This window comes from Mugil cephalus, chromosome 3 (assembly GCF_022458985.1).
Source record: "Mugil cephalus isolate CIBA_MC_2020 chromosome 3, CIBA_Mcephalus_1.1, whole genome shotgun sequence".
NCBI classification, from domain to species: Eukaryota; Metazoa; Chordata; class Actinopteri; order Mugiliformes; family Mugilidae; genus Mugil; species Mugil cephalus.
Genome location: NC_061772.1, coordinates 14229153 through 14253661, shown reverse-complemented (window position 1 = coordinate 14253661; position 24509 = coordinate 14229153). Strand labels below are relative to the sequence as shown.

At 41.1% G+C, this 24509-nt stretch overlaps 5 protein-coding genes across 8 annotated transcripts; all 5 read right to left on the bottom strand.

Annotated features, from left to right (window-relative positions):
* Nucleotides 1-366: 366 nt before the first annotated feature.
* LOC125005518 (UDP-glucuronosyltransferase 2C1-like) lies at nucleotides 367-3880 on the bottom strand. Its single transcript, XM_047580904.1, has 2 exons — nucleotides 3571-3880; nucleotides 367-3156 (listed from the first exon to the last, which is right to left on the bottom strand). The coding sequence occupies exon 2, from the start codon at nucleotides 3146-3148 to the stop codon at nucleotides 1577-1579; it is 1572 nt and encodes a 523-aa protein (XP_047436860.1). The 5' UTR covers nucleotides 3149-3156; nucleotides 3571-3880; the 3' UTR covers nucleotides 367-1576.
* A 135-nt stretch (nucleotides 3881-4015) lies between these two features.
* On the bottom strand, nucleotides 4016-7266 carry LOC125005517 (UDP-glucuronosyltransferase 2A2-like). Its single transcript, XM_047580903.1, has 2 exons — nucleotides 7132-7266; nucleotides 4016-5902 (listed from the first exon to the last, which is right to left on the bottom strand). The coding sequence occupies exon 2, from the start codon at nucleotides 5873-5875 to the stop codon at nucleotides 4298-4300; it is 1578 nt and encodes a 525-aa protein (XP_047436859.1). The 5' UTR covers nucleotides 5876-5902; nucleotides 7132-7266; the 3' UTR covers nucleotides 4016-4297.
* Nucleotides 7267-7437: 171 nt separating this feature from the next.
* On the bottom strand, nucleotides 7438-11780 carry LOC125005516 (UDP-glucuronosyltransferase 2C1-like). The gene is made up of 2 exons (XM_047580902.1): nucleotides 11640-11780; nucleotides 7438-11192 (listed from the first exon to the last, which is right to left on the bottom strand). Exon 2 carries the CDS (start codon nucleotides 11190-11192, stop codon nucleotides 9609-9611), a length of 1584 nt encoding a protein of 527 aa, XP_047436858.1. The 5' UTR covers nucleotides 11640-11780; the 3' UTR covers nucleotides 7438-9608.
* A 682-nt stretch (nucleotides 11781-12462) lies between these two features.
* Nucleotides 12463-16315, bottom strand: LOC125005988 (UDP-glucuronosyltransferase 2C1-like). Of its 4 annotated transcripts, none has more exons than XM_047581711.1 (3): nucleotides 16073-16315; nucleotides 15783-15941; nucleotides 12463-15251 (listed from the first exon to the last, which is right to left on the bottom strand). In XM_047581711.1, the coding sequence occupies exon 3, from the start codon at nucleotides 15249-15251 to the stop codon at nucleotides 13668-13670; it is 1584 nt and encodes a 527-aa protein (XP_047437667.1). In that variant the 5' UTR covers nucleotides 15783-15941; nucleotides 16073-16315; the 3' UTR covers nucleotides 12463-13667. The 4 variants fall into 4 exon arrangements, with proteins under 4 accessions (XP_047437667.1, XP_047437666.1, XP_047437669.1 ...); XM_047581710.1 differs by having other exon boundaries at nucleotides 15808-15941; XM_047581713.1 differs by having other exon boundaries at nucleotides 15862-15941.
* A 4929-nt stretch (nucleotides 16316-21244) lies between these two features.
* Nucleotides 21245-24461, bottom strand: LOC125005863 (UDP-glucuronosyltransferase 2C1-like). The gene is made up of 3 exons (XM_047581501.1): nucleotides 23551-24461; nucleotides 23226-23340; nucleotides 21245-23042 (listed from the first exon to the last, which is right to left on the bottom strand). Exons 2-3 carry the CDS (start codon nucleotides 23286-23288, stop codon nucleotides 21459-21461), a joined length of 1647 nt encoding a protein of 548 aa, XP_047437457.1. The 5' UTR covers nucleotides 23289-23340; nucleotides 23551-24461; the 3' UTR covers nucleotides 21245-21458.
* Nucleotides 24462-24509: the final 48 nt, after the last annotated feature.

Genomic DNA, 24509 nt, shown 5'->3' with positions numbered 1-24509 from the left:
TCATTGCCCAAGTGCCAGTTAAACCCATTAAGTGAATAAATTGAGGCAGGCCATACGCATTCATCATATGAGAGGGATTTTTCATCACTACCTGTTTGGTCCTGAGGAAGTTATTGTCATTATCCTCTCTGTCCCCCTTACTTTCAGGCACGGCAGAGTGTACTAATCACCTGAAAACACATGTGGACACACAACAGGAACACAACTGAAACTTTTCACAACTTTATTTCGTTTAATGAGCAATAAACTGTTTTGGTTTGGGTGACTTTGATGGTAAATTATTCTTGCTTAGGACTTGTAGTCCATCACTAATGTCATTTCAGTGGCCAGTACTGTGGATTTCTACAGTACAGTGTCTTGTGTTTGTTGTATTTTTTTTTTTTTTTTTTTTTTTTTGAATGTGGGTTTTACCTGGATAAATCTCTACAGACATACTCATGTCCAAATATTAATCTGCAGGGGCCGGACCCAAATACTGGACTGGACAAGGATTCAGATGCAGAAGATCCATCACAAATAACATGCAACTCTGTTTACACTTGTAAATTTAGGTGTCTTTTTAAATATTTTAGTCCAAAATAAAAATTTCAAACAACTGCCTTAGGACAACAACAAAAATAAATCAATCATTTTATTTCTTTGTTTTTATTTTACATAATATTCTAAAGCCAAATCATGAGCAAGAAATTACTTCAAATGAGATCAACTTTATTTTTCACATATAGTATGTATGTACAATCACACAAGCATTTTGTTCTCTGCATTTAATCCTTCCAGCCGAGCACACTGGGAAGAATTTTGAGGGGATTTAGATGCTTCCTCAAGGCACCCCAGCCATTGACATAAAGTAGACTGAACTAGTGACCTCACACGCTGCTTTGTACCTTGACAATATCAAGAGCACATTTCTTCCACGACTGTGAAATTATTGTAATTTTATGTATCATATGAAACAGCTGAACACACACATTGAGGCAAGGAATTAAGGCAAACATATAAGGACCCAGTACGAGACCCAGAGTGGCGCACTAATCTTTGCATGTGAAATTGGATATGTTTAAATCCACACACCAGGCTTGGCCGAGATAAGAATATGATGCTCTGCAACATACTGCAACATGACATTTAGTCATTTAAAACTGTAAATATATGAGGATGCTGTGCTGCAGTAAAGGATTGAATCTGAAAAAAGCTTGAAATAGAGTGGAGCTAAAATAGAAACGAGCAAAAACATTCAAACGTTAAATTTGAAAATCCTTTTATTGGCGTCCTTTTAAAGCTGGGATCATTTCTTGCGCAGAGTTTGGGTTCAATTAGTGTAGAGAAATATTGGAATGGGCCACACGGTATTAAATATTAAAACAAATTGTATGATCAAGTACTGTTAGCTTAACATTTGTGTTCTTCCTTGATGGTTAAAATATGAAATTATTTAGATTTTTTTTTTCTTTTTTTGGACTTGAATTATGTTTTATTACGCCCACAAAATTAAACTGCAAACAATCCGCCCAAAACTTCATGTTTTACATGTTTAAAAGTTATATTTTAAACATATTTGCACCTTTCCACTTTCTTTTCAATCACATTTTGTTTTGGTTCTGCAACACACAGAACACAGGCGTTTTATCAAAGCAGCAAAGGTGCCTAGAATAACAAGCACAACTCCAGTTAAGAAGAGAATCACATCTACAGAGTAGTAGGAGTACAAGGGCATTTTGTAGGACTCAGTTCTCAGGTGAGCTGCACCTTTGTGCCTCATAACAAACTCTATCCAGAAGAGGGCAGTGTCTAGTGGCTTCATTGGCTGATCTCTGTGCAGCCTGGACAGTCTCTCCATGTCCATTCTGTAAGAGGGATTAGTCAGGACTTCCTGACTGCCCTGAAAGAAGATGTCTTCATTCATAGTAAAAATATCAATTACCTTCCCTGCTCCTCTGGCTTCAATTCGCAAAAGATTATCACGCTGATCAAAAATCAGTGGCAGTCCTAATATAGGAACTCCATGATAAATAGCTTCTTGGATTCCGTTTGTTCCTCCATGAGCAACAAACAGTTTGATCTTAGGGTGTCCTAGAAGGTCATTCTGTGGCATCCAGTCAACCATTAAGGTGTTGTTACCCAGAGTGGCTGGTCTGTCACCTTTATACCTCCAGATGACTTTCTGAGGCATTTTGGCAAAAGCAGCAGCGATCCCATTAGCTAAATCGGGGGGAAGTTCTCCAATCAAAGTCCCCAGTGACATGATGATGACTCCATGCTCTCCAGAACTCTGAACAAACTCCTCCAAGTGTTGAGGTAGAGGTTTAGCAGGTTTACACTGGAACCCTCCCATGTACACGACGTTAGGCATGGTGGGCCGAGGAAACTCAAACACAAAGTCCACTCTCATGAGCCACAGGTCCGCTTGAAACATGGCTAAATAATCTGCGTCGGGACCAAAATATTTTTTCATCAAGCCCTCATAAATTGGTAAGATATACTGCGCAATCTGAAATTCTGCGAATCCAAAAATGAAAACGTTAAGTAGTCTCTCCAGAAAGCTCATTTTGTCTGACAGCTCTGTCCCTGTCATTGGAACATAAGAAAGTGGAGAAGGTGCAATTGTAAAGTGGCCCTCACCCTGGCTAGTCCATCTGACATTAAAAACCAGAGGCAACTTGAGGTAGCGGGCAAGTATGACACCCCCTGGCAGAGCAGGGTCTGTGAGGAAAAGGTCATATTTGGCATCGTGCAGAGATTGTATCAGCTCTTTGTTTTCAAAAATCTCTTCAAGCATTGTGCATATGTTCCCGTGCATCTCAATAGCCTTTTGCGCTTGCTCCATTTCCAGCTTGAAACGCGTCCAAGCAGACTTCCCTTCCCGCTGGATCTTCAGTAACTGGGTCACAAATTCAGTTATGAAGTCTTCATCAAATCCAGAGTTGGAATTAATTGTAACTGAAGTGTAAAATGGGGAGGTCTCCTTGATGTACCAGCTGTCTGATGGCCGTACAACAGAAACATGGTGGCCCCTTGAATGTAGCTCCTCGATGATGACCTTCATGTTCACCCAGTGACTTCCGTCCACTGGAAAAACAAGCACTTTTCCGCCATAAACACCGGCTGGACAGAGCCAGCACAGACTGATCCAGAACAAGGGCCAATGCATTTTGTATTCTGAAGTTAGGAAGAAAACATATCACATTTTATATTTTACTGCAAGCAGCATTCTCTTCAAAGCACTTTACTTAATTATAGAAAATACAGTTTATATTACTGATTTGCAAGTTAAAATCCTGCTATTTACTTTAAGTTTACATTTTCTTTGCTGAGATACATGTGACTTCACACAGAAAATCTAATGTTAGAAACATTTTTACTTGACTACCTAGTTATTGACACATGGTACAGTACAGTCGGCCAAAGTCATGTTTTGTCAGAAATGATCCATTAACTATAAAGTAGTCTCTACTAGAGCAACAGAGAAATGTCTTGAAAGTCTGTTAAAGATTAACTTCCAAGCACAGTTCTGTTACTGTTCAAACAGTTACCAAATATTTAAAAAAAAAAAATGAAGAAGTTGAACATTACCCTTTGGGCAGCCAGTGCAATTTGTTTCCCAAATATTTCTCCTTTGCTAGTGAACTGAGCACTTGATGAACCTCCAGTGTTCAAACTGGAGTAAGACTTTGCTACTGCAGCAGTATGGTTTTCTGCCTACAAGCGATAAGAGAGTACAAAGGGGAACCAAAGGCGTCACTCTTGTTTAACGCTTACACACATAGCAGTAATGAACTTAAACGACTGTAAAACAAGAACGGTGATAAAGTCACAGTGTTCAGTATATTGCAGTGTCGTGGGGAAGCTATGGCTATGTGCTTGGATATGGGCTATGTGATGGCAGGATGAACTGGTTTTGTGACCTTTAGTTCAGGTTCAAGTGTGCGTTCACTACTGATCCAATTAATGCAACATAACATCTCCAACAGAGAAATGGTTGAAGGTATCAACAAAACACTCCTTCACATATGTTTTCTTTTCCACTCAACTGAAAGTTTATTGCACACCTACGACTGTGGGATCATTTTGGAGTGCAAGTATTGCATTAGTGAAGTCGAGCCAGATAACAGAAACACCTCCTGAGTAATACAATTCATAATGAATGACAATGAACATAGCAGAACAGAAACTAACAAACTAATAAAATGTTTCTAGGAAACTTCAAGTACAAAACACCATTAATGCAGTATTCAACTTATCACAGCCAAGCCTACTATGACATAGAAGTATACCAATATTATCAGTTCCTCTTGCCTGGTTAGTCATTTTTCTGTTTTCTTTTAAAGCACAATCTAAAACAGAACTTTATTAATCCAGCAAACAATAAAATCACAAGTAGTACGACTGTAAGTAAAAATAATGTAACATCTACAGAGTAGTAGGAGTACCAGGGCATTTTGTAGGACTCAGTTCTCAGGTGAGCTGCACCTTTGTGCCTCATAACAAACTCTATCCAGAAGAGGGCGCGCTCCAGTGGCGTTATTGGCTGATCTCTGTGCAGCCTGGAGAGTCTCTGCATGTTCATCCTGTAGGAGGGCTCGTTCAGGACTTCTTGGATGACTTCCTGAAAATTTTGCCTATCCAAATCAGCAACATTCATAACCTTTGCTACTCTTTTTGCCCTCAGCCTGGAGAGGTTATCGGCTTGATCAAACACAATGGGGATGCCTACAATTGGAACACCGTGATATATGGCCTCATAAATCCCGTTTGTTCCCCCGTGACTCACAAACAGTTTGATCTTAGGGTGTCCTAGAAGGTCATTCTGTGGCATCCAGTCAATCATTAAGGTGTTGTTACCCAGAGTGGCTGGCCTTTCACCTTTATACCTCCAGATGACTTTCTGAGGCATTTTAGCAAAAGCAGCAGCGATCTCCTCAGCTAAATCAGGGGGAAGTTCTCCAATCAAAGTCCCCAGTGACATGATGATGACTCCATGCTCTCCAGAACTCTGAACAAACTCCTCCAAGTGTTGAGGTAGAGGTTTAGCAGGTTTACACTGGAACCCTCCCATGTACACGACGTTAGGCATGGTGGGCCGAGGGAACTCAAACACAAAGTCCACTCTCATGAGCCACAGGTCTGCAGCTTGAAACAAGGAAAAGTAGCTGACATCTGGGTCAATGTATCGGCTGGTCAGTGCACTGTAATGTGGCCCGACTGTCTGCTTGTACAGATGCATCCTCATAGTGTAGAACACCACGTTTTGGACCCTCTCGGAGAAAGTCATTTGATCTGTTAATTCCGAAGGTGGAAGTGGGACGTAGGAGAGCGGAGAGGGCGCAATAGCAAAATGGGCTTCACCGTGAACAGTCCATCGAGCATTGAACACTAATGGCAAGCCGAGGTAGTGGGCCAGCAATACTCCACCACCATTAGAAGGGTCAGTCAAAACCACATCGTACTTTGCTTCTTGAAAAGACTTCATTAGGTCTTTATTTTCAAACATGTGAACGATCACCTCACAGATTTTCCTGTGCAGTTCAAAGAACTTGTCTTTTAACTCCAGGTCCAAAGCAAGACGGGCCCATGCAGACCCCTTGCTTCGTTTAATTTTAATAACCTCAGAGACGAAGAGGCGGAAAAAATCCTCATCTCCTCCACCGGCAACATCCACTGTGATCGTGTTGTAATGTGGAGACGACTCACTGATGTACCAGCTGTCCATGGCTCGAATGACCGTCACAGCATGTCCCTTTAAATGCAGCCCCTCAACAAGTACCTTCATGTTCACCCAGTGGCTGCCGTCATGTGGAAATACAAGGACCTTCCCGCTACTGGCGGTCGGAATAACGACAGCCAGAAGTGAGACAACAGAAGCCAGTGGCAAAAACATCTTCAAACCTCTTCATGTGGCGCTTTCCTGAAACAGAACAGAAAAACAATTCAGAAGAACAAGACAGAGGTTGCTGCAGTATCCCTGGAAATGTGTGCACAGAGGGCTGCACTGACGTTCTATTCAACTGCCTCTTTTTTTTTTTTTTGTATGGGAAAAATTCCTTCTGACAGCCCTCACGTGTAGGCAGCACATGAATCCTCTTTCAGGATATTAGAGCTGATGCCAAGGGCTCTGCATGCATTCTGTGTCAGACCCTTGTGTCCCTGAGCAGAAATTATTTTTATCATAACTATGCTGAATGTGCAAAAAAGGAAAATGCAAGAGCTTCCCTTGTAAGATAACACATACTTCCTGCATGTTTTTGCACAGACAACTAGCCGTTGGTCTCACTGCTTAAACCGATTAAACACTCTTCTGTCGGCTGTGTGGTGTGATAACAAGAAAGGAGAGTGCAATATCTCTTCTACAGACACCCTAAAAAAGAAAAGCTTTGGTAGAAATGGCTTGCAGGAAGCAAGAGTGCGGACTCTGACAGAAAACTGTTGTCTGTACAGTTCTCATTTAGTTTTGTCTGACTCGACTCAGTAACATCATGTAAAATCTCTTGCCCATTGAGTAACATTAGCTGCCACGGGGTAGAAACAAACATTTCATTCTTGGCAACTTCTCCTTTTTCCATTTCGTAAAAGAGAAAACAAAAGCTTACAGTGAAAACTTGGCCCTCGCGTCACCAGACAGTTGAGACGCAAACACAACAAACCAGTAGTTGAAACTATGCCAGTGTAAAATACTTCCTAATTTCATTTGTCCCACCCTAAAAACATGTGCTACAAGACATTCCTGTCTTTCCAGAGAACCCCTGTCATTTAACTACTGAAAACAGTAGCAATAACGGTCATACAGATGTGGTCTACGTTCGAGTTTTACGTCCTTCAAGCTATCTGTGAATCATATGTCTTTTAAAAAGCAATGGGAGGCTGTTTAACAGACAGAAAAAAGTAAAAACTTGCTTCTTTTTTTCGAATCAAGTTTAGAGTGATACAGGGATTACATTATACACACAGTATCACTGGGTAGTGAGCTGTCACTTTAACAACACCTACGGCACCTGTGTGAAAACGTTTGTACGCGCACAAACTGAAACATTCAGGACTGCAGGGAGTGTAGCGTTATATACAGTAAAACATTACATTCACATGCTGGAGGCTGCATATAGCAGGTCAAGTAATAACACAGGGAAAGAACAAACTTACAGATTAGTCTTCTCAGAGCTGCTGCTCTTCTCCTTAGTACTGCCGTGGCAAGACTGTGCACGGCTGCATTCAAGCCAGTGAGAGAGAGAGAGAGAAAGAAAAAAAACACTTCCTGATTTCTTTCTTTTGGCCTCACCCCTGAAGTACAGTCAAATGTGTGTCTCTTATAGTGGAGTTCACACATGCAGTGTGTCATATGTCTCTTTACCGCAATCACACTAAATGTAGATATGAATCTAAAAGGACTTAGCATTGCGCACAGATAAAACTTTATTAAATGTAATGATGGCACCACAGCCCCGCATACACTTTTAAGACACTCCACCCACTGGGAAATGTGTACATGAGTCATTCTATAGGACGTCAAACTCTCTCTCTCATTCAACTGCCACAGTTATCAGAGTAGTATTTTACTTCAACAGTTTTTGGTACAAGGTCACAAAATATATCACCATTCCCTCTGTTACATATGTAGATAGACAGATAGCTAATCATGTTTCACTTTATATTTACACATTGCAGTGAATAAACACCTAATAAAGATGAAAACGGTTAAAAGTATGAGCAACATAGCTTCACCCAAGAAGAGAGTTACATCTACAGAGTAGTAGGAATACAAGGACATCCTGATCGACTGCTTTCAGGTGAGCGGCAACTTTGTGCCTCATGACAAACTCTACCCAGAAGAGGGCGCTCTCCATTGTTGTTATTGGCTGATCTCTGTGCAGCCTGGAGATTCTCTGCATGTTCATCCAGAGCAGGTTGTCGTATTGGTCAAAAGACACAAGGATACCGACAACTGGGACTCCATGATAAATAGCTTCTTGTAGCCCGTTTGTTCCTCCATATACATGAGGACACTTTAAATGTTTCTTGTATTTACTAGAAGCTCAAAAAGATCTGTTTGGTATGTGGCAGAACAAGGACTATAAAAATGAAATGATAGAAACATAACTATAAGTATTATATAAGTATAATTAACAGCACATCAGCCACATACACAGTCCAAATAATGGGTCAACAACACTGAATTAAAATTACAATTAACAAGTATATCTTTGAAGCTGCAGAGCAGATATCTCAACCAGTGGAGCAGCACGTCTCTATTCCACAAAGACCACCACAGTACACAGGACACAAAGTAAAACACATGAGAGAGACATATATAAGACAGATGAAACATTTCTACAATAAAAATACATTAATCATGCAATAATCATATATTAGAAAGATTAGGAAGAAATGTTTTACACCAAACACCACAAAACTCTCTGGAAAGGCTGACCTAGGTGCGGACAGCGGGATAGGCCAGGGAAACCCACAACAAACAAAAGGAAGCATCAACTGATCGACAAGATGAGATCCACAACACTAAGAATCAGGAACTCCACAATACTCAGGAGTGGGATGTCAAAGGGGTCTCTGTAGTGGCGACACTGGAACGAAGCGCGGATCCTGGGCACCTGAGAGGTTGAAGTGCTACACAGCTGAGATGTTCTAGTAGTGGACTTCCCAGGCCGTAGCTCCAAGGCAAGATCTGTCAGTTTCTGAGCTACCTGGAAGATCATCTAACTGAAGAAGCAGGCACGAGTCCACTTGGTCCTGTGTAAGTGAGGCTAACCAGAAAAAAAAGGCTTCAGTTTGCTAGGGAGCATAAAGATCAGACTCTGGAGCAATGGAAGAAAGTAATTTGTTCTGGTGAGTCCAGATTTCTTCTGCATCAACTTGACTTGACTAGACCCTGTGCAAACGTAACTACGTGGTGCAGCGCATGCAGACTGCAAGAGTCTGTACTCTATAGAGTCTATACTCCGCAGTACCTTAAATGAGCCTTAAGTGTTACAGATTTTGGTGATTGACATATATTTTTCTTGCGCTTTTCTTTTATTACTATAGCATTACTAAACCTTCTTCCATCAACAAGATATAAACACAGTCCTGCTGCACTTTATTTAGGTGCATTTACACATGAAAAAAAATATTTTAGATGTGAATACATGTCAATGTGTGTGTGTATCTCTGCTCTTGCTCTAAAGCCAAACAATGGCAAAGATGCCACATTGCGCATACTAACTATTTATAGTGTGATATAATAGGGGTTAGACATAAGCTTCCTTTTCTTATCTGCCATGTAGAAGTCAGCCACATGTCCTAGAATTCTTTTCCCCTGCAAATCATTCTTCCATCAGTTTATGACAGCAAATCCTGATATTTTATATAATAACTCAACAGGATTATAGCAACAATATGTGTCCATATGTGTTGACAGATATGGGAAAAATACGAAACAAATTGGCATTAAGGAGCTACCCACATGCAGAAAAGTTACTCTGTAGGATGATGCAGATGCACCGTAGATAAAATAAACTAAATAATAGAAACTCATTTTAAATATGTTTTGGCTGTTTAAATACTACATTGTTGAAACCCATTGTTAGACTGATACAAATATGTTTAGATATACAGTATATTTTTCTTTAGTCGCGTTTCATTTTGTGTTTCCATACTGCTGTAAATAAACATTTGATGGAGATCAAAATAATTAAAAATAGAATGAGAAATACTCCACCCAAGAAGAGAGCTACGTCTACAGAGTAGTAGGAATACCAGGGCATCCTGATCGACTCTGCTTTCAGGTGAGCTGCACCTTTGTGCCTCATAACAAACTCTATCCAGAAGAGGGCGCGCTCCAGTGATGTTATTGGCTGATCTCTGTGCAGCCTGGACAGTCTCTGCATGTTCATCCTGTAGGAGGGCTCGTTCAGGACTTCCTGGATGGCCTTCAGGAAGTTGTCGTCTTTGTCCACTGTAGCTAATGTAAGGATCTTAGCTCCTCCTCTGTCTTTCAGACGGAGCAGGTTGTCGTATTGGTCAAAAAACACAGGTAAACCAACAACTGGGACTCCATGATAAATAGCTTCTTGGACTCCGTTTGTTCCTCCATGAGCAACAAACAGTTCGATCTTAGGGTGTCCTAAAAGATCATTCTGTGGCATCCAGTCAACCATTAAGGTGTTGTTACCCAGAGTGGCTGGTCTGTCACCAGTATACTTCCAGATGACTTTCTGAGGTAATTTAGCAAAAGCAGCAGCGATCTCATTTGCCAAATCAGCAGGAAGTTCATTTACAAAAGTCCCCAGAGACATGATGATGACTCCATGCTCTCCAGAACTCTGAACAAAGTCCTCCAAGTGTTGAGGTAGAGGTTTAGCAGGTTTACACTGGAACCCTCCCATGTACACAACGTTAGGCATGGTGGGCCGAGGATAATCAAACACAAAGTCCACTCTCATCAGCCAAATGTCAGCGTCAAGTTGCAGCTGGTTATAGTCATTATCAGGTCCAAGGTATTTATCACATAATTTCTGATACACTTCTCTGATAATCATGTGATTTTTTGTTTGAGACAGTAGATGAAAAAACACGTTTTTAACTCTCTGAAAGAAGCTCATCCTGTCAGTGTTTCCAGATCCTGTAATAGGAATATAGGATATGGGTGAAGGAGCAATGGCAAGATGAGCCTCTCCAGCTATTAGCCAGCGAACATTATAAACCAGAGGAAGCTTCAAATATTTGGCCAAGATGACTCCACCACCCCAGCATGGGTCAGTGAGTAGGAGATCAAACTTGCTGTCCATTAAGTTTCTCATCAATTCCTTATCATCTAGCGTTGCTGTTGCAAATTCAGCCACAGCTCTGTGTGCTTCAACAATTACTTCGAACATCCCTACAGTCATGTGGAGATAAGTCATCAAGGGTTGAGCCCCTCGTTCAAATTCTATGAACTCGGATGCAATTCTTGAAATTAACGTTTGATCTAAACTCTTCTCCACTGGAACTGTAATCACATTGTAATAAGGGGAGTTTTCCTTGATGTACCAGCTTTTGCTTGAACACAAAATAGTTATACTGTGTCCTCTGGAGTGCAAAGCTTGAAGTAGAATATCCATGTTTATCCAGTGGCTGCCTTCAACAGGCAAGACCAAGATGTTGCCACCATGACAGGCTCTGGGGATAAGGATGAGCAGAAGTAAAGCACTGCAGCAAAAAATGAGCCTCATCTGAAATGGAAAGAAGTCCCAATTATACTGTGAAATAAGCTTGAAAAGTAAACACACGTAATTTATGATCATTTAAAATTGTTCAAAATTCCCTTGATGAGTGTCTCACAAAGTTTTGCATTTACTTCTTTGCATTCTCTGCACGAGTTTCCATTTTGAATAGTATTAGTGGAATTACACATAATGAGCCTGTGCCCCCATGTGTTTTTTCGGCACAAAAGTCCGATTAACAGCACGTCTGGATTTCTGTTCATCAGGAGGCTATTAGGTCAGATTAATCATTGGCGAACACTGTTACAGTTGAATGAAATGTTTCTCCGCAAAACTCCTACAGCGAGTAGAGAGAAACAAACGATTTTAGGCAACGCACTTCCACTTACTGAAGGTAATTCCATTCAAATTCAGTATATAAGTACACATACCATAAAATATGTTGTATTTACTCACTGTGATCTCTTCTGTTTTCCCTGTATTCGTGGACTGTTATCTATTTCACACCCGAAAAATCTGGATGTGTGCATTCGGGAAGAATGCTGTGTGCTTCAGGAGCTGAGCCACAGATCAGTATGTATCCCCCGGGGCACTGAACCAGTCTGCACAGAGCAGCGATTGCGCCAACATCATTGCCATTTAGAGGCAACTGGACGTGTTTTCATATGTTTTAATCAACCGTTTACGCAACGACTTCCACGGAGCTGCATGTTTCTCTTTTGCAGTTGTGTCACCATCATGCTGCAAAGGGTGCATGGTTAAATAAACCTACCTAACAGTTAAGCGCAATTCTCTGATCAGATTATGATGTAGTCTGTGTAATATGTACAATCATTACATTATCCCGTCCTGCTCACTTGCAATACAAACTGTTGTCCCTGACATGACTTCTGCCTCCTGTGACTGCACCCACATAAGATGGTCTGTGAGTAATACTGCATTTTATTTCTATAACGAGTCTCCCGTATGTCATGCATCACCTCAATAGGAACAGCAGGCTGAAAAACCTCTTATCTGGTGGAGGCAAAGTTTTCAACATGACAGTCTGTAAGGAGCCCTCATCTGACTATTTCTTCCACTCTTTTCCCCTTTAATGTTATCTGCATGACTTTTCAAAGTAGTTAGGTACCATCCACCATGACCACAATCAGGACCAAAGCAAGCAAAACACTGGTAAGTGGATCAGGCGATGGTTGTTCATGTCAGTATAAAGCTAACTAAATGCTTCAAGTCTAGCCTTAACTATAGGGGTGAGATATTTGAATAAAACAACTTCCACCAGGATCACATAAATCATTTAATTCTTTATTTGAGGGGTTGTTGGAAAAATACAGAGGTTTAATTCTTTCACAAGATATTCTCTCTCATCACATTATCTAATTACAATTACTTAATTTAACTAACAGAGCAGTGTGTTCATCTCTCTTGTCCATGAAATTATTGCCTATGGCCTCAGTAGACTCTGGACCTGGCTCTGCATCCAATATACATGTGTTTGTGTCCCGTGTATACAACATGTTGCACGTATGTGTTATCCAGTTCTACAAATTGATTTGCTTGCTTCTGATTCTGTCCACATCTTCTCTGATATTAAATTCAGTTAATGTTCCTAACAGGAGTCTTCGCTGCCCTTCTTATCACTGTGCACATGACTTTAGACTTAGACTTTATTGTCCCAGCACCGTCTCCAAGACCACCACAGTACACTCGACACATAGCAAGACACATAAGAAACACACACGAGGACAGATAAAACAGTATTTTACATTTAGCTCGGTCCACTCTGATCCATTTAGCAAGGCCTTTTGTTAAGGGCGGCTATGGCAGCAGCTATCAGGCTTTTTCCAAAACGAGCCCTTCTGCACCTTGGTGCTCTATATCTGTCCCTGAGGGGAGTGGGATGAAATGTGTGTGAGGTCCTGTTCTATTACGTTTGCAATGAATGCGTGTGATGGCCATATGATTAAGATCCGTTAGATTTTGTGCAGGGAGTCCGATTGTTTTGGACACTTCGTTTCAGTTTGCGGATGTCTGAGCATTATATTTTGGATGTTCAACTTTCCTGTTTTGAATCATGGCAGTAAAGTGTATGTAGTCTGCTTTTAGCTGCCATTGACGGAAGACAGCAAGACGTAATTGTCATTTGACAAACACAGGTATTATTGCAATTGTGTATGACAGCATTTAAATAGTGTTAGAGATTTTTCAATGACACCTCCAGATCTCCAAGCTCAGTGGTGCTTTGTTTGATGCAAGGCGTATTCTATTGATTTGTGTCACACATTTCACCCTTTTCACTTTTCACCCTTACAGTCAAGTTAATATCTGAAAATCAGTTATCTCCAACAGGAGTCATGCACAAAACAGACACACACACATACACCCTATCCACCTGTATATGTCACTGTACATTACATCAACGTAGAGTCCTCCCTATGTATGAACATAAATTATATCTTGATCATGATTATTTGACTTGATTCATTAGTCATGTTTCACTTTACGTTTACACATTGCAGTGAATAAACACCTAATAAAGATGAAAACGGTTAAAAGTATGAGCAACATAGCTCCACCCAAGAAGAGAGCTACGTCTACAGAGTAGTAGGAATACCAGGGCATCCTGATCGACTCTGCTTTCAGGTGAGCTGCACCTTTGTGCCTCATGACAAACTCTATCCAGAAGAGGGCGCGCTCCATTGGTGTTATTGGCTGATCTCTGTGTAGCCTGGACAGTCTCTGCATGTTCATCCTGTAGGAGGGCTCGTTCAGGACTTCCTGTAAGGCCTTCAGGAAGTTGTCGTCTTTGTCCAATGTAGCTAATGTAAGAATCTCCGCTCCTCCTCTGTCTTTCAGACGGAGCAGGTTGTCGTATTGGTCAAAAAACACAGGGATGCCAACAACTGGGACTCCATGATAAATAGCTTCTTGGACTCCGTTTGTTCCTCCATGAGCAACAAACAGTTTGATCTTAGGGTGTCCTAAAAGATCATTCTGTGGCATCCAGTCAACCATTAAGGTGTTGTTACCCAGAGTGGCTGGTCTGTCACCAGCATACTTCCAGATGACTTTCTGAGGTAATTTAGCAAAAAAAGCAGCGATCTCATTTGTCAAATCAGCTGGAAGTTTATTCACATAAGTCCCCAGAGACATGATGATGACTCCATGCTCTCCAGAACTCTGAACAAAGTCCTCCAAGTGTTGAGGTAGAGGTTTAGCAGGTTTACACTGGAACCCTCCCATGTACACAACGTTAGGCATGGTGGGCCGAGGATAATCAAACACAAAGTCCACTCTCATCAGCCAAATGTCAGCGTCAAGTTGCAGCTGGTTATAGTCATTATCAGGTCCAAGGTATTTATCACATAATTTCTGGTATACTTCTTTGATAATTATGTGATTTTGTGTTTGGGTTATTAGATGTAAAACCATGTTTTTAACTCTCTGAAAGAAGCTCATCTTGTCAGTGTTTCCAGATCCTGTAATAGGAATATAGGATATGGGTGAAGGAGCAATGGCAAGATGAGCCTCTCCAGCTATTAGCCAGCGAACATTATAAACCAGAGGAAGCTTCAAATATTTGGCCAAGACGACTCCACCACCCCAGCAGGGGTCAGTGAGTAGCAGATCAAACTTGCTGTCCATTAAGTGTCTCATCAATTCGTTATCATCTAGGATCGCTGTTGCAAATTTGGCCACAGCTCTGTGTGCTTCAGCAAATGAGCCAAACATCCCTACAGTCATGTGGAGAAAAGTCATCAAGGGCAGACTGCCCCTCTCATACTCAATAATTGTTGTTATCATATCTGTGATCATCTTCTGATCAAGGCTCCTCTCTGCTGGAACTGTAATTACATTGTAATAAGGGGAGTTTTCCTTGATGTACCAGCTTTTGCTTGAACGCAAAATAGTTATATTGTGTCCTCTGGAGTGTAAAGCTTGAAGAAGAATATCCATGTTTATCCAGTGACTGCCTTCAACAGGCAAGACCAAGATGTTGCCACCATGACAGGCTCTGGGGATAAGGATGAGCAGAAGTAAAGCACTGCAGCAAAAAATGAGCCTCATCTGAAATGGAAAGAAGTCCCAATTATACTGATGTGAGATATATTTAAAACGTTAACATATGATCATTTAAAAAGTATTATATATATATATATATATATATATATATATATATATATATATATATATATATATATATATATATATATAATTCAGTCAGTTGAGTTTCTTACAAATGTTTACATTAATTTCTCACGTGGGTTCTTTGGTATTGCATTCTCTGCACGAGTTTCCATTTTGAATAGTATTAGTCGAATTGCGTTACACATAATGAGCCTGTGCCCCCATGTGTTTTTTCGACACAAAAGTCCGATTAACAGCACGTCTGGATTTCTGTTCATCAGGAGGCTATTAGGTCAGATTAATCATTGGCGAACACTGTTAGAGTTGAATGAAATGTTTCTCTTTCCAAAAGCAAAACTCCTACAGCGAGTAGAGAGAAACAAACGGCAGCCGCAATTTTAGGTAACGCACTTCCGCTTACTTAAGTTATGAAGTAAATTCCATTCAAATTCAGTATATAAGTACACATACCGTAAAATATGTTCTATTTACTCACTGTGATCTCTTCTGTTTTCCCTGTATTCGCGGACTGTTTTCATTTATTTCAAACCTGAAGGATCCGGATGTCTGTATTCCGGGGAGGAGGAGCTGGGCCACAGATCAGTATGTATCCCAGTGGACTGGACGAGTCTGCAAAGAGCAGCGGTCTTTAATGAGTCTTTTACATAACGACTTCTGCGGAGCTGCATGTTTCTCTTCTGCAGCCCTGACACCGTGAACCTGTCCTGGGTGCATGGTTATCTAAACCAGTGGTTCCTAACCTGGGTTCCGCGTCTAGATCGCAGCGGGGCTCCAAAACTTGTTTGATCTGAGCTCACCATCTTTTTTTCACGTGTTTCACCAGTCACCAGTTTTTAACCAGTATTGCATGTGTATCCCGTCATGAAGTATTCCGCCCCCGCGTCGGATCTCTGGCGTGTGGCGATTGATCGCGATTTAAAAAACGACCATTTAGAAAGCAAAACATGTCGATGCGGGATATTGTCAGGTTCGAGCAGTAGATTGATCACTAGCCAATCAGAAGTAGGGTGGGAGTGGGTTTTGGGAAGCATGGTTGAGAACGAGCTGCAGCTAATGCTGCATTCACAACAACTTGAAAAATTAGCTCTGATTTGTCCAACTCCAAAAATTACTGCTTAGAAAAATAAATAAATAGCTGCTGCACATATTTTAATGTTCAGCAAACCGTGACAATATACCAAACTTATTTTTTCTCCTCTGAGTCAACCTGTAATGTGAACGCTATGATATAGGAAGTCTCAAATTTCCGATTTGGACTGTGAATTTCCCAGTTTGTCTGAAGGCATCATCCAAAACAGCGTTTTTTCATCGAAGTCACTGTTTTCGTAAAGTTGGAGTAAATTCACGAAGCTAAGAGAATGCGTCCTAACTAGCAAACAAAGGACATAAAAAAGTAAAAATAAATAAATAATAATAATGACTAATATTAAATATTAGGATGTAAATCTAAATATGTTCTACAGTTGTTTTTGTATAAATTAAAACTGAATTCAATATAAGCCATATAAGTCCTGAATATGTTCCATGTGTTTCACTTGTAATAGAAACTGACATGGCTTCTGCCTTGTCGGACTGTGCAACCACATAGATGATCTATAAGTAATTCTGCATTTTATTTCTATTACCAGTCTCCCATGTGTCATGCATCTGTAACCGGTCTGCGTTGTGTTGTGTCAAAGGAAGGAAGGACTACCGTTCTCGATTCAGCCAGCAGGGGGAAATTTATTCTGCGTACAGCAATATGTTTGTTAGTACAGCACACTTCTTCTCGGTCTCACACACCTCTGCTCTCATCAGCCATCTTTGCAGACTGCCTGTGTAACTCTTAATCTCCAATCTCATTCTAATAACAGTCACCGAACAATCCCCCCCCCCCCCCCCAAAAAAAAGCTACTGGTGAGACCTTATGTAATTTTTTATACATGAAAAACTATATTAACAATAACACCAACAGGGTGAATAAGGAATGTGAAATAAACAATACACAACCACAAATGGGAGCATACCTGCGTTCAGCAATATGTTTGTTAGTACAGCACACTACTTCTCGGTCTCACACACCTCTAGAGGGGAGGAATAGCAACTGCATGAGAAACTAGCTTAGCTTAGACTCATGACACTCACTCCGAGTCCCGCGCTAAAAACACTCACATTGCACCCATATAACATACCCAAAATACCAGAAAAAAACATCACATAAAAACCGTATGGTTGAAATACAAAGAAAACATACATTTTACACTCTTTAGAAATGTGATAAAATAAAGTGATTTTTGGTGAAATTAAATAAAAAACAACCCATCGGTTACACATCATCTCAGTAGGATCAGCAGGCAACCGCTACAGTAACAACAATTTTGCTCCAAAAAAGAAATGAAAAATGGCTCATCACCACATGCTGATTACCTGAAGGATGAAGGTTTTTATGTCTCCACCCGAACGGGCTCAAGTAGGTGGGCTCTGCTCAAGATTTCTTCCTGTTAAAAGGCAGTTTTTCTTTTCCACCATCACCATAGTGTTCTGGGGGATTTCAGGCTCCACGTCTTTGAAGCGCCAAGAGACAAATTATTATTATATTAGATGTTAATCTTTCTCGTCTTGAATCATGGCAGTACAGTGTACGTAGACTGCTCTTAGCTGCCACTGATAGGACAACAAATGGTAATTGTCATTTGACAAACACAGTGTGTAGGATTGCATTGAGATGGTGTGAGAGAATTAGACAGACTTTAATGACAGACGGTTGGCCTTAGAGGCCATGTTGGAGACCAGTTGTAACCCTCTTTGTCTCAGGACAAAGCAACCACTCTCCATCTTTCCATTGTCGCATCTCACACAGACACACGGTCACACGCACAATCTTACACTCTCACTAATATACACACATCCACATACACAGTAAGCATATCCACCTTTATGAGACTGATTTTTGGTAAATTGGCTGTCTGGTGCCCCGAGGTGGATTTAATGTTAATTAAATCCTATTAATATTTTTATAGCGCACACAGTCCATCGATCCTGCTGCCAAAGACCTTCTCCGCTCCTTCACCGCCAACTCCATCCTGGAATCCCCAGCACTTCCTCTGAAGTTCAGCGGGAATCTCAGGCCTCACTCTGGGCAGCTCAGAGGACATGGACAGCGCTAACAGCTGATCTCTGGAACACACCACCGGATACAACGGCTGCTCCGCTGAACTTCACAGCCAACGACACAGCCAAAAACAAAAGTCCAGAAAAAAACTGAATAAAAATTGCACAAAAAGACAAAAACGACCAAAAACCATCCTGAATAGGGGATATAGTGTCAGCGATTGGCTCTGTGCAAAGCGGCAAATCCACAGGACTGGATGGTTATCCAACAGATTTTTATAAAAAGTTTTCAAGACAACTCTCCCCTTTGTTATGGTTGGTTTTCAATGAATCACTTGCATTGAAAGCTTTACCATCTACTATGTGTAGATGGTAAAGCAGTTAACTCATTATTCCTTAAGAAAGAGAAGAACCCCCTTGAATGCAGCTCGTATCGTCCAATTTCTTTACTAAATACAGATGTTAAAATCCTTGCTAAAATGTTGGCACGTCGCTTGGAGGGGGTTCTTCCATCCGTCATATCACCAGACCAAACAAGTTTCATTAGGAATCGGTACTCCTTTTTTAACACCAGACGTCTTCTCAATATCCTCTATAGCCCTTCTCCACCTGGTACTCCAGAATTGGTGCTCTCACTCAACGCCAAAAAGGCATTTGACCGGGTGGAGTGGGGCTATCTTTTCAGCACGCTGGAGATGTTTGGATTTGGTCCCAGATTCATATCATGGGTTAAAACTTTTATATACATCTCCGAGGACTGCTGTACATACTAATAATAATCTGTCCTTGGCACTAAGACAGAACGCTGACATCAGGGGGATGCAGTGTACGGGGATCAAGCATAAAGTTTCGCTTTATGCAGATAATATGCTGTTATTCATTTCACAGACCCTTCTTAGTCTCCCTAAATTAATGGTCCTACCCGAAGATTTTGGCAAATTATCCGGCTATAAGGTTGATATTCAGAAAAGTGAATTGATGCCTGTTGGTGAGGGGGTAGGCCAGGTACCCATAGACTCATTTCCTTTTAAGATTAGTCAAAAGAAATTCAAGTATCTTGGGGTGTGGGTTACCCACAGTCATAGAGATTTATATTTAGCTAATTATCAGCCTCTGTTATCTAATCTGAAGCAAAACATTGAACGGTGGGACCCCCTGCCTCTCTCCCTAGGGGGAAGAATTAATACCATAAAGATGAGTGTGCTGCCTAAATTTTTATATGTTTTCCAGTGTCTCCCAGTGTTTCTTACAAAATCCTTTTTTTCAAAACTAAATGCGGATCAAAAGATGTATACTACAGAGACCTCGAGCAAAGGGAGGGATGGCACTCCCAAACTTCAGGTACTACTACTGGGTGGCTAACATAAGATCACTGCTGTACTGGATGACGGAAAGTGCTACAGCCCCCGGATGGACAATTATGGAGGAGGTATCCATTGGCTCCACCTCCCTGGCGGCCCTTCTGTGTGCTAAACTGCCAATCACACAGCCTCTGTCTAGCTTTACCTCTAATCCGGTTGTTATACACTCAGTCAAAATTTGGAATCAGTTTAGAAGATCTTTCTCCCTTAGGGACCTGTCACTTACTGGGCCAATTGCAAATAATCACCTGTTTGTCCCATCATTGATGGATAAGACACTCAATATTTGGTCTAGAAAGGGGGCTGTCTTACTGTCTGATCTCTATGTTGATGGTGTATTTGTCTCATTGGAGCAGCTTATACAGAAATATGACATTCCCAGGTCACATTTTTATAAATATTTGCAGCTTAGAAACTTTGTAGCCTCAAATTCAGACATTTTCCCATTGTGCCCTTCTGATTCTTTGTTGGACTCAATTCTTAAATGTAAACTGGCCAGGAAGCAGACAATAAGTGTTATCTATGATTTACATAGCATGCATGATTTGACACCTTTAGATTTCCTTAAGAATAAATGGGAGACAGACAGATTCCACATGTGATCGATGCAGACAGACTCCAGCTACTCTGTTGCACATGTTTTGGACATGCCTGAAGTTGTACACATTTTGGAAATCTATATTTGAGAACTTTGGTAAGATATTAGGAAGAGTAGTGAGACCATCTTCTCTTGTTGCCCTGTTTGGGGCGACCCCAGAGGATGACCCTTTTATATGGTGTGAAATCAGCACGATGACCTTTTGTACTCTCCTGGCCAGGAGATTAATATTGTTTAAATGGAAAGATCCTATTCCACCGATGTACAGTCATTGGATCAGGGAAGTCATGTGCCATCTTAAATTAGAAAATATTAGATATACTGTCAGGGGAGCGACGAAGAAATTTTGCAGAATTTGGCAACCTTTTTTGAGCTTTGTTGAGGATATGGATGCTGACAGCATTGCTATGTAACTATCTGTATCTGTAGTTTTGTTTCTCTTGCTCTTTTTCTTTTATGGTGGTCTGGCTGTGCAGTGTGTATTATGTATGTTCTCTGTCTGGTACTGGGTGGGGGTGGGACAGAGATGTTGTATTTGTTCCTTTAGTAGTAGCACTGTCTACTATTTGAAAATTCTAATAAAAAAACAAAAACAATAAAAAAACATCCTGAATGGTTCAAGGCACAGAAAAACAAAAAGTCAGACAAAAAACAACCAACAATACACAAAGAAAGGTTATTCTTCACCGAGCTACTGGCAACATGCAGCCACTCTTTCAGGCATGTTTTAAAAAATAAATAAATAAATAAAATAAAGCAATCAGATTATAAAACACCTCCAGATCTCTAAGCTAGGTGGTGCGTTTGATGTCCTTATTTGTGTCACACGTTTGCTCATTGTATTTAGAGTCAAAGGGCTCAAATGCTTTTTGCTGGTAATTTTTATTTTTTTTCACCCTTACAGTCATTAAAAAAAAAGTTATTGCTTGAAAATCAGGACTGATGAACAAAATGACACACACACACACGCACACATTCTTTGCTGTGACTATGCCTATTGAACCACTGTGTGTTTGACTTAATTTGATTTAGATATTTGATTTAAATTATATTTTGATCATGATTATTTGACTTGATTCAGTCATGTTTCACTTTACGTTTACACATTGCAGTGAATAAACACCTAATGAAGATGAAAACGGTTAAAAGTATGAGCAACATAGCTCCACCCAAGAAGAGAGCTACGTCTACAGAGTAGTAGGAATACCAGGGCATCCTGTATGACACTGCTTTCAGGTGAGCTGCACCTTTGTGCCTCATGACAAACTCTATCCAGAAGAGGGCGCGCTCCATTGGTGTTATTGGCTGATCTCTGTGCAACCTGGACAGTCTCTGCATGTTCATCCTGTAGGAGGGCTCGTTCAGGACTTCCTGGATGGCCTTCAGGAAGTTGTCGTCTTTGTCCATTGTAGCTAATGTAAGAATCTCCGCTCCTCCTCTGTCTTTCAGACGGAGCAGGTTGTCGTATTGGTCAAAAAACACAGGGATGCCAACAACTGGGACTCCATGATAAATAGCTTCTTGGACTCCATTTGTTCCTCCATGAGCAACAAACAGTTTGATCTTAGGGTGTCCTAAAAGGTCATTCTGTGGCATCCAGTCAACCACTAAGGTGTTGTTACCCAGAGTGGCTGGTCTGTCACCAGTATACTTCCAGATGACTTTCTGAGGTAATTTAGCAAAAACAGCAGCGATCTCATTTGCCAAATCAGCAGGAAGTTCATTCACAAAAGTCCCCAGAGACATGATGATGACTCCATGCTCTCCAGAACTCTGAACAAAGTCCTCCAAGTGTTGAGGTAGAGGTTTAGCAGGTTTACACTGGAACCCTCCCATGTACACAATGTTAGGCATGGTGGGCCGAGGATAATCAAACACAAAGTCCATTCTCATCAGCCAAATGTCAGCGTCAGTCATTACCTGTTTATAGTCAACATCAGGTCCAAGGTATTTATCACATAATTTCTGATACACTTCTCTGATAATCATGTGATTTTGTGTTTGAGACAGTAGATGAAAAAACACGTTTTTAACTCTCTGAAAGAAGCTCATCTTGTCAGTGTTTCCAGATCCTGTAATAGGAATATAGGATATGGGTGAAGGAGCAATGGCAAGATGAGCCTCTCCAGCTATTAGCCAGCGAACATTATAAACCAGAGGAAGCTTCAAATATTTGGCCAAGACGACTCCACCACCCCAGCAGGGGTCAGTGAGTAGCAGATCAAACTTGCTGTCCATCAAGTTTCTGATCAATTCCTTATCATCTAGCGTCGCTGTTGCAAATTCGGCCACAGCTTTGTGTGCGTCAATAGCTTTACCAGTCATCCCTACAAAAATGTGGATAATTTTAGTCAAGGGTAAACTGCCTCGTTCCAATTGTATCGCCTCAGATATCAATTGTGCGATGAGCTTTTCATCTATCGCTCTTTCCACTGGAACTGTAATGGCGTTGTAATAAGAGGAGTTTTCCTTGATGTACCAGCTTTTGCTTGAGCGCAAAATAGTTATATTGTGTCCTCTGGAGTGCAAAGCTTGAACTAGAATATCCATGTTTATCCAGTGGCTGCCTTCAGTAGGACAGACCAAGATGTTTCCACATTGACAGCCACAGGGGATAATGAGGAGCAGAAGCAAAGTACTGCAGCAATCAATGAGTCTCATCTGAAATGAGAACAATTGACAATCACAATCACTGACAAAACTATTTACCTTCTTGTCATTTCTTATGAACGGTGATCATTTTAAATAAATACATTCTTCCACTGACTGATCTGCATAGATATGTTGTATATTACATTAACATTATTAAGCATATTAACATACTCATGTGCAGTTTCTACTTACGGTGAGCTGTGTTGTTTCTCCATCCAGGAACAAAGTGTTGCACAACAGCAACTGCTTAGTCATTATAAGTGGGTGGGGAGGCGCCAACACAGTCTGCTACAGAATGTTGTAATACCTAGGGAAGGACGTAATACTGAAAGTCAGTAACTGACTAAACAAAAGTAATAATACGATTACTGATTGACAGACGGGTAAACAGACATTAAGAAGCAAAGGTTGGCCTTTACAGATTTAAATGTGATACGTTGTCTTTTCTACTAGAGTGATTTATTATGCAGTCAACATAATCATCAAAAACCCAAACTGAGGTCTTGTGCAGACGGACCTGTGACAGGACAACAGGAGAGGAGAATATCCTCGGTGGTGGCCCTGTGGTTGAGGAACAGAGGAGCTGAAGACCTCAGGAGAAGCCATGGTGGAAAGGCAGACAAGCGGGCTGTTCAGGAGTTGGCTTGAAAACAAGGAAGACAGGCAGAGCAGGCACAGAAACTGTTCACGGGTAATACCCCTCCAGGGGCCTGACAGGAGGTTGGCGGCAAGAGCAGAGCTCTCTGTTTGCTTGAGAGGAGGTTGGTCACAGAGACGGGATCCTCAGAATTAGTTATACTGGAGATAATTTCAGGATACGAGACAGGTAGAAAGCTGGAAAAAGGTAGATGAGGGACAAAGAAGATTCTCAGGCTCAGAATTCAACAGTATCACTTTACTTTGGAACCAGCAGGTCATCAACCATGAGGGAACAGGCTAGTTTTGAGTGACTCTAGAGCAGGCAAGGTGTCAGGCAATATTGCAACACCTGAATGGAGGAGAGGGAAGGCGTCAACCAAGTGAAGATCAGGGAAGACATTGGCTGAGTCATAAACAAACATTTTGGCAGCTTACCTGGACTCAGGAAAAGGACACATTTACTCCACTTAGGAACAGTCTCTGAAAATTTGGCAACATCAGCTGAAACTTTTAAGGCGTTGGTCAACGCAGAAGAGAAGTCAACCACCAAGGAGCAGCCAATCAAGAAGCAGAGGAGATGTTGATTCAACCATGAGCAAGAGACACATCGCTGCCCCTTGAAAAGGAGAGGCATTGACAGATTCAGAAATAAAGAGGGTGGTCAGGGTTATCCATGACTGATATCAGTTTGTTTAGTGTCCTCCTCTTAATCACCCCTACAAAAGTTTCCTGTGTGCAGCCAATGACAAAGCCAGCTGTTATGAATGCCCTAAAACCTAGTGGAGCTCTCTGTGATAGAAGGACAAGACCAGGTTAAAAGAAGACAAGTGAAGGCTG

Bases quoted from the DNA above. Each gene is read 5' to 3' on its own strand.
- LOC125005988 (XM_047581712.1), bottom strand. From the start codon at position 15,251: ATGAGGCTCATTTTTTGCTGCAGTGCTTTACTTCTGCTCATCCTTATC.
- LOC125005517 (XM_047580903.1), bottom strand. From the start codon at position 5,875: ATGTTTTTGCCACTGGCTTCTGTTGTCTCACTTCTGGCTGTCGTTATT.
- LOC125005516 (XM_047580902.1), bottom strand. From the start codon at position 11,192: ATGAGGCTCATTTTTTGCTGCAGTGCTTTACTTCTGCTCATCCTTATC.
- LOC125005518 (XM_047580904.1), bottom strand. From the start codon at position 3,148: ATGCATTGGCCCTTGTTCTGGATCAGTCTGTGCTGGCTCTGTCCAGCC.
- LOC125005863 (XM_047581501.1), bottom strand. From the start codon at position 23,288: ATGACTAAGCAGTTGCTGTTGTGCAACACTTTGTTCCTGGATGGAGAA. The intron at 23,043-23,225 runs GTAAGTAGAAAC...TTCTCATTTCAG, and splicing joins GAGAAACAACACAGCTCACC to ATGAGACTCATTGATTGCTG.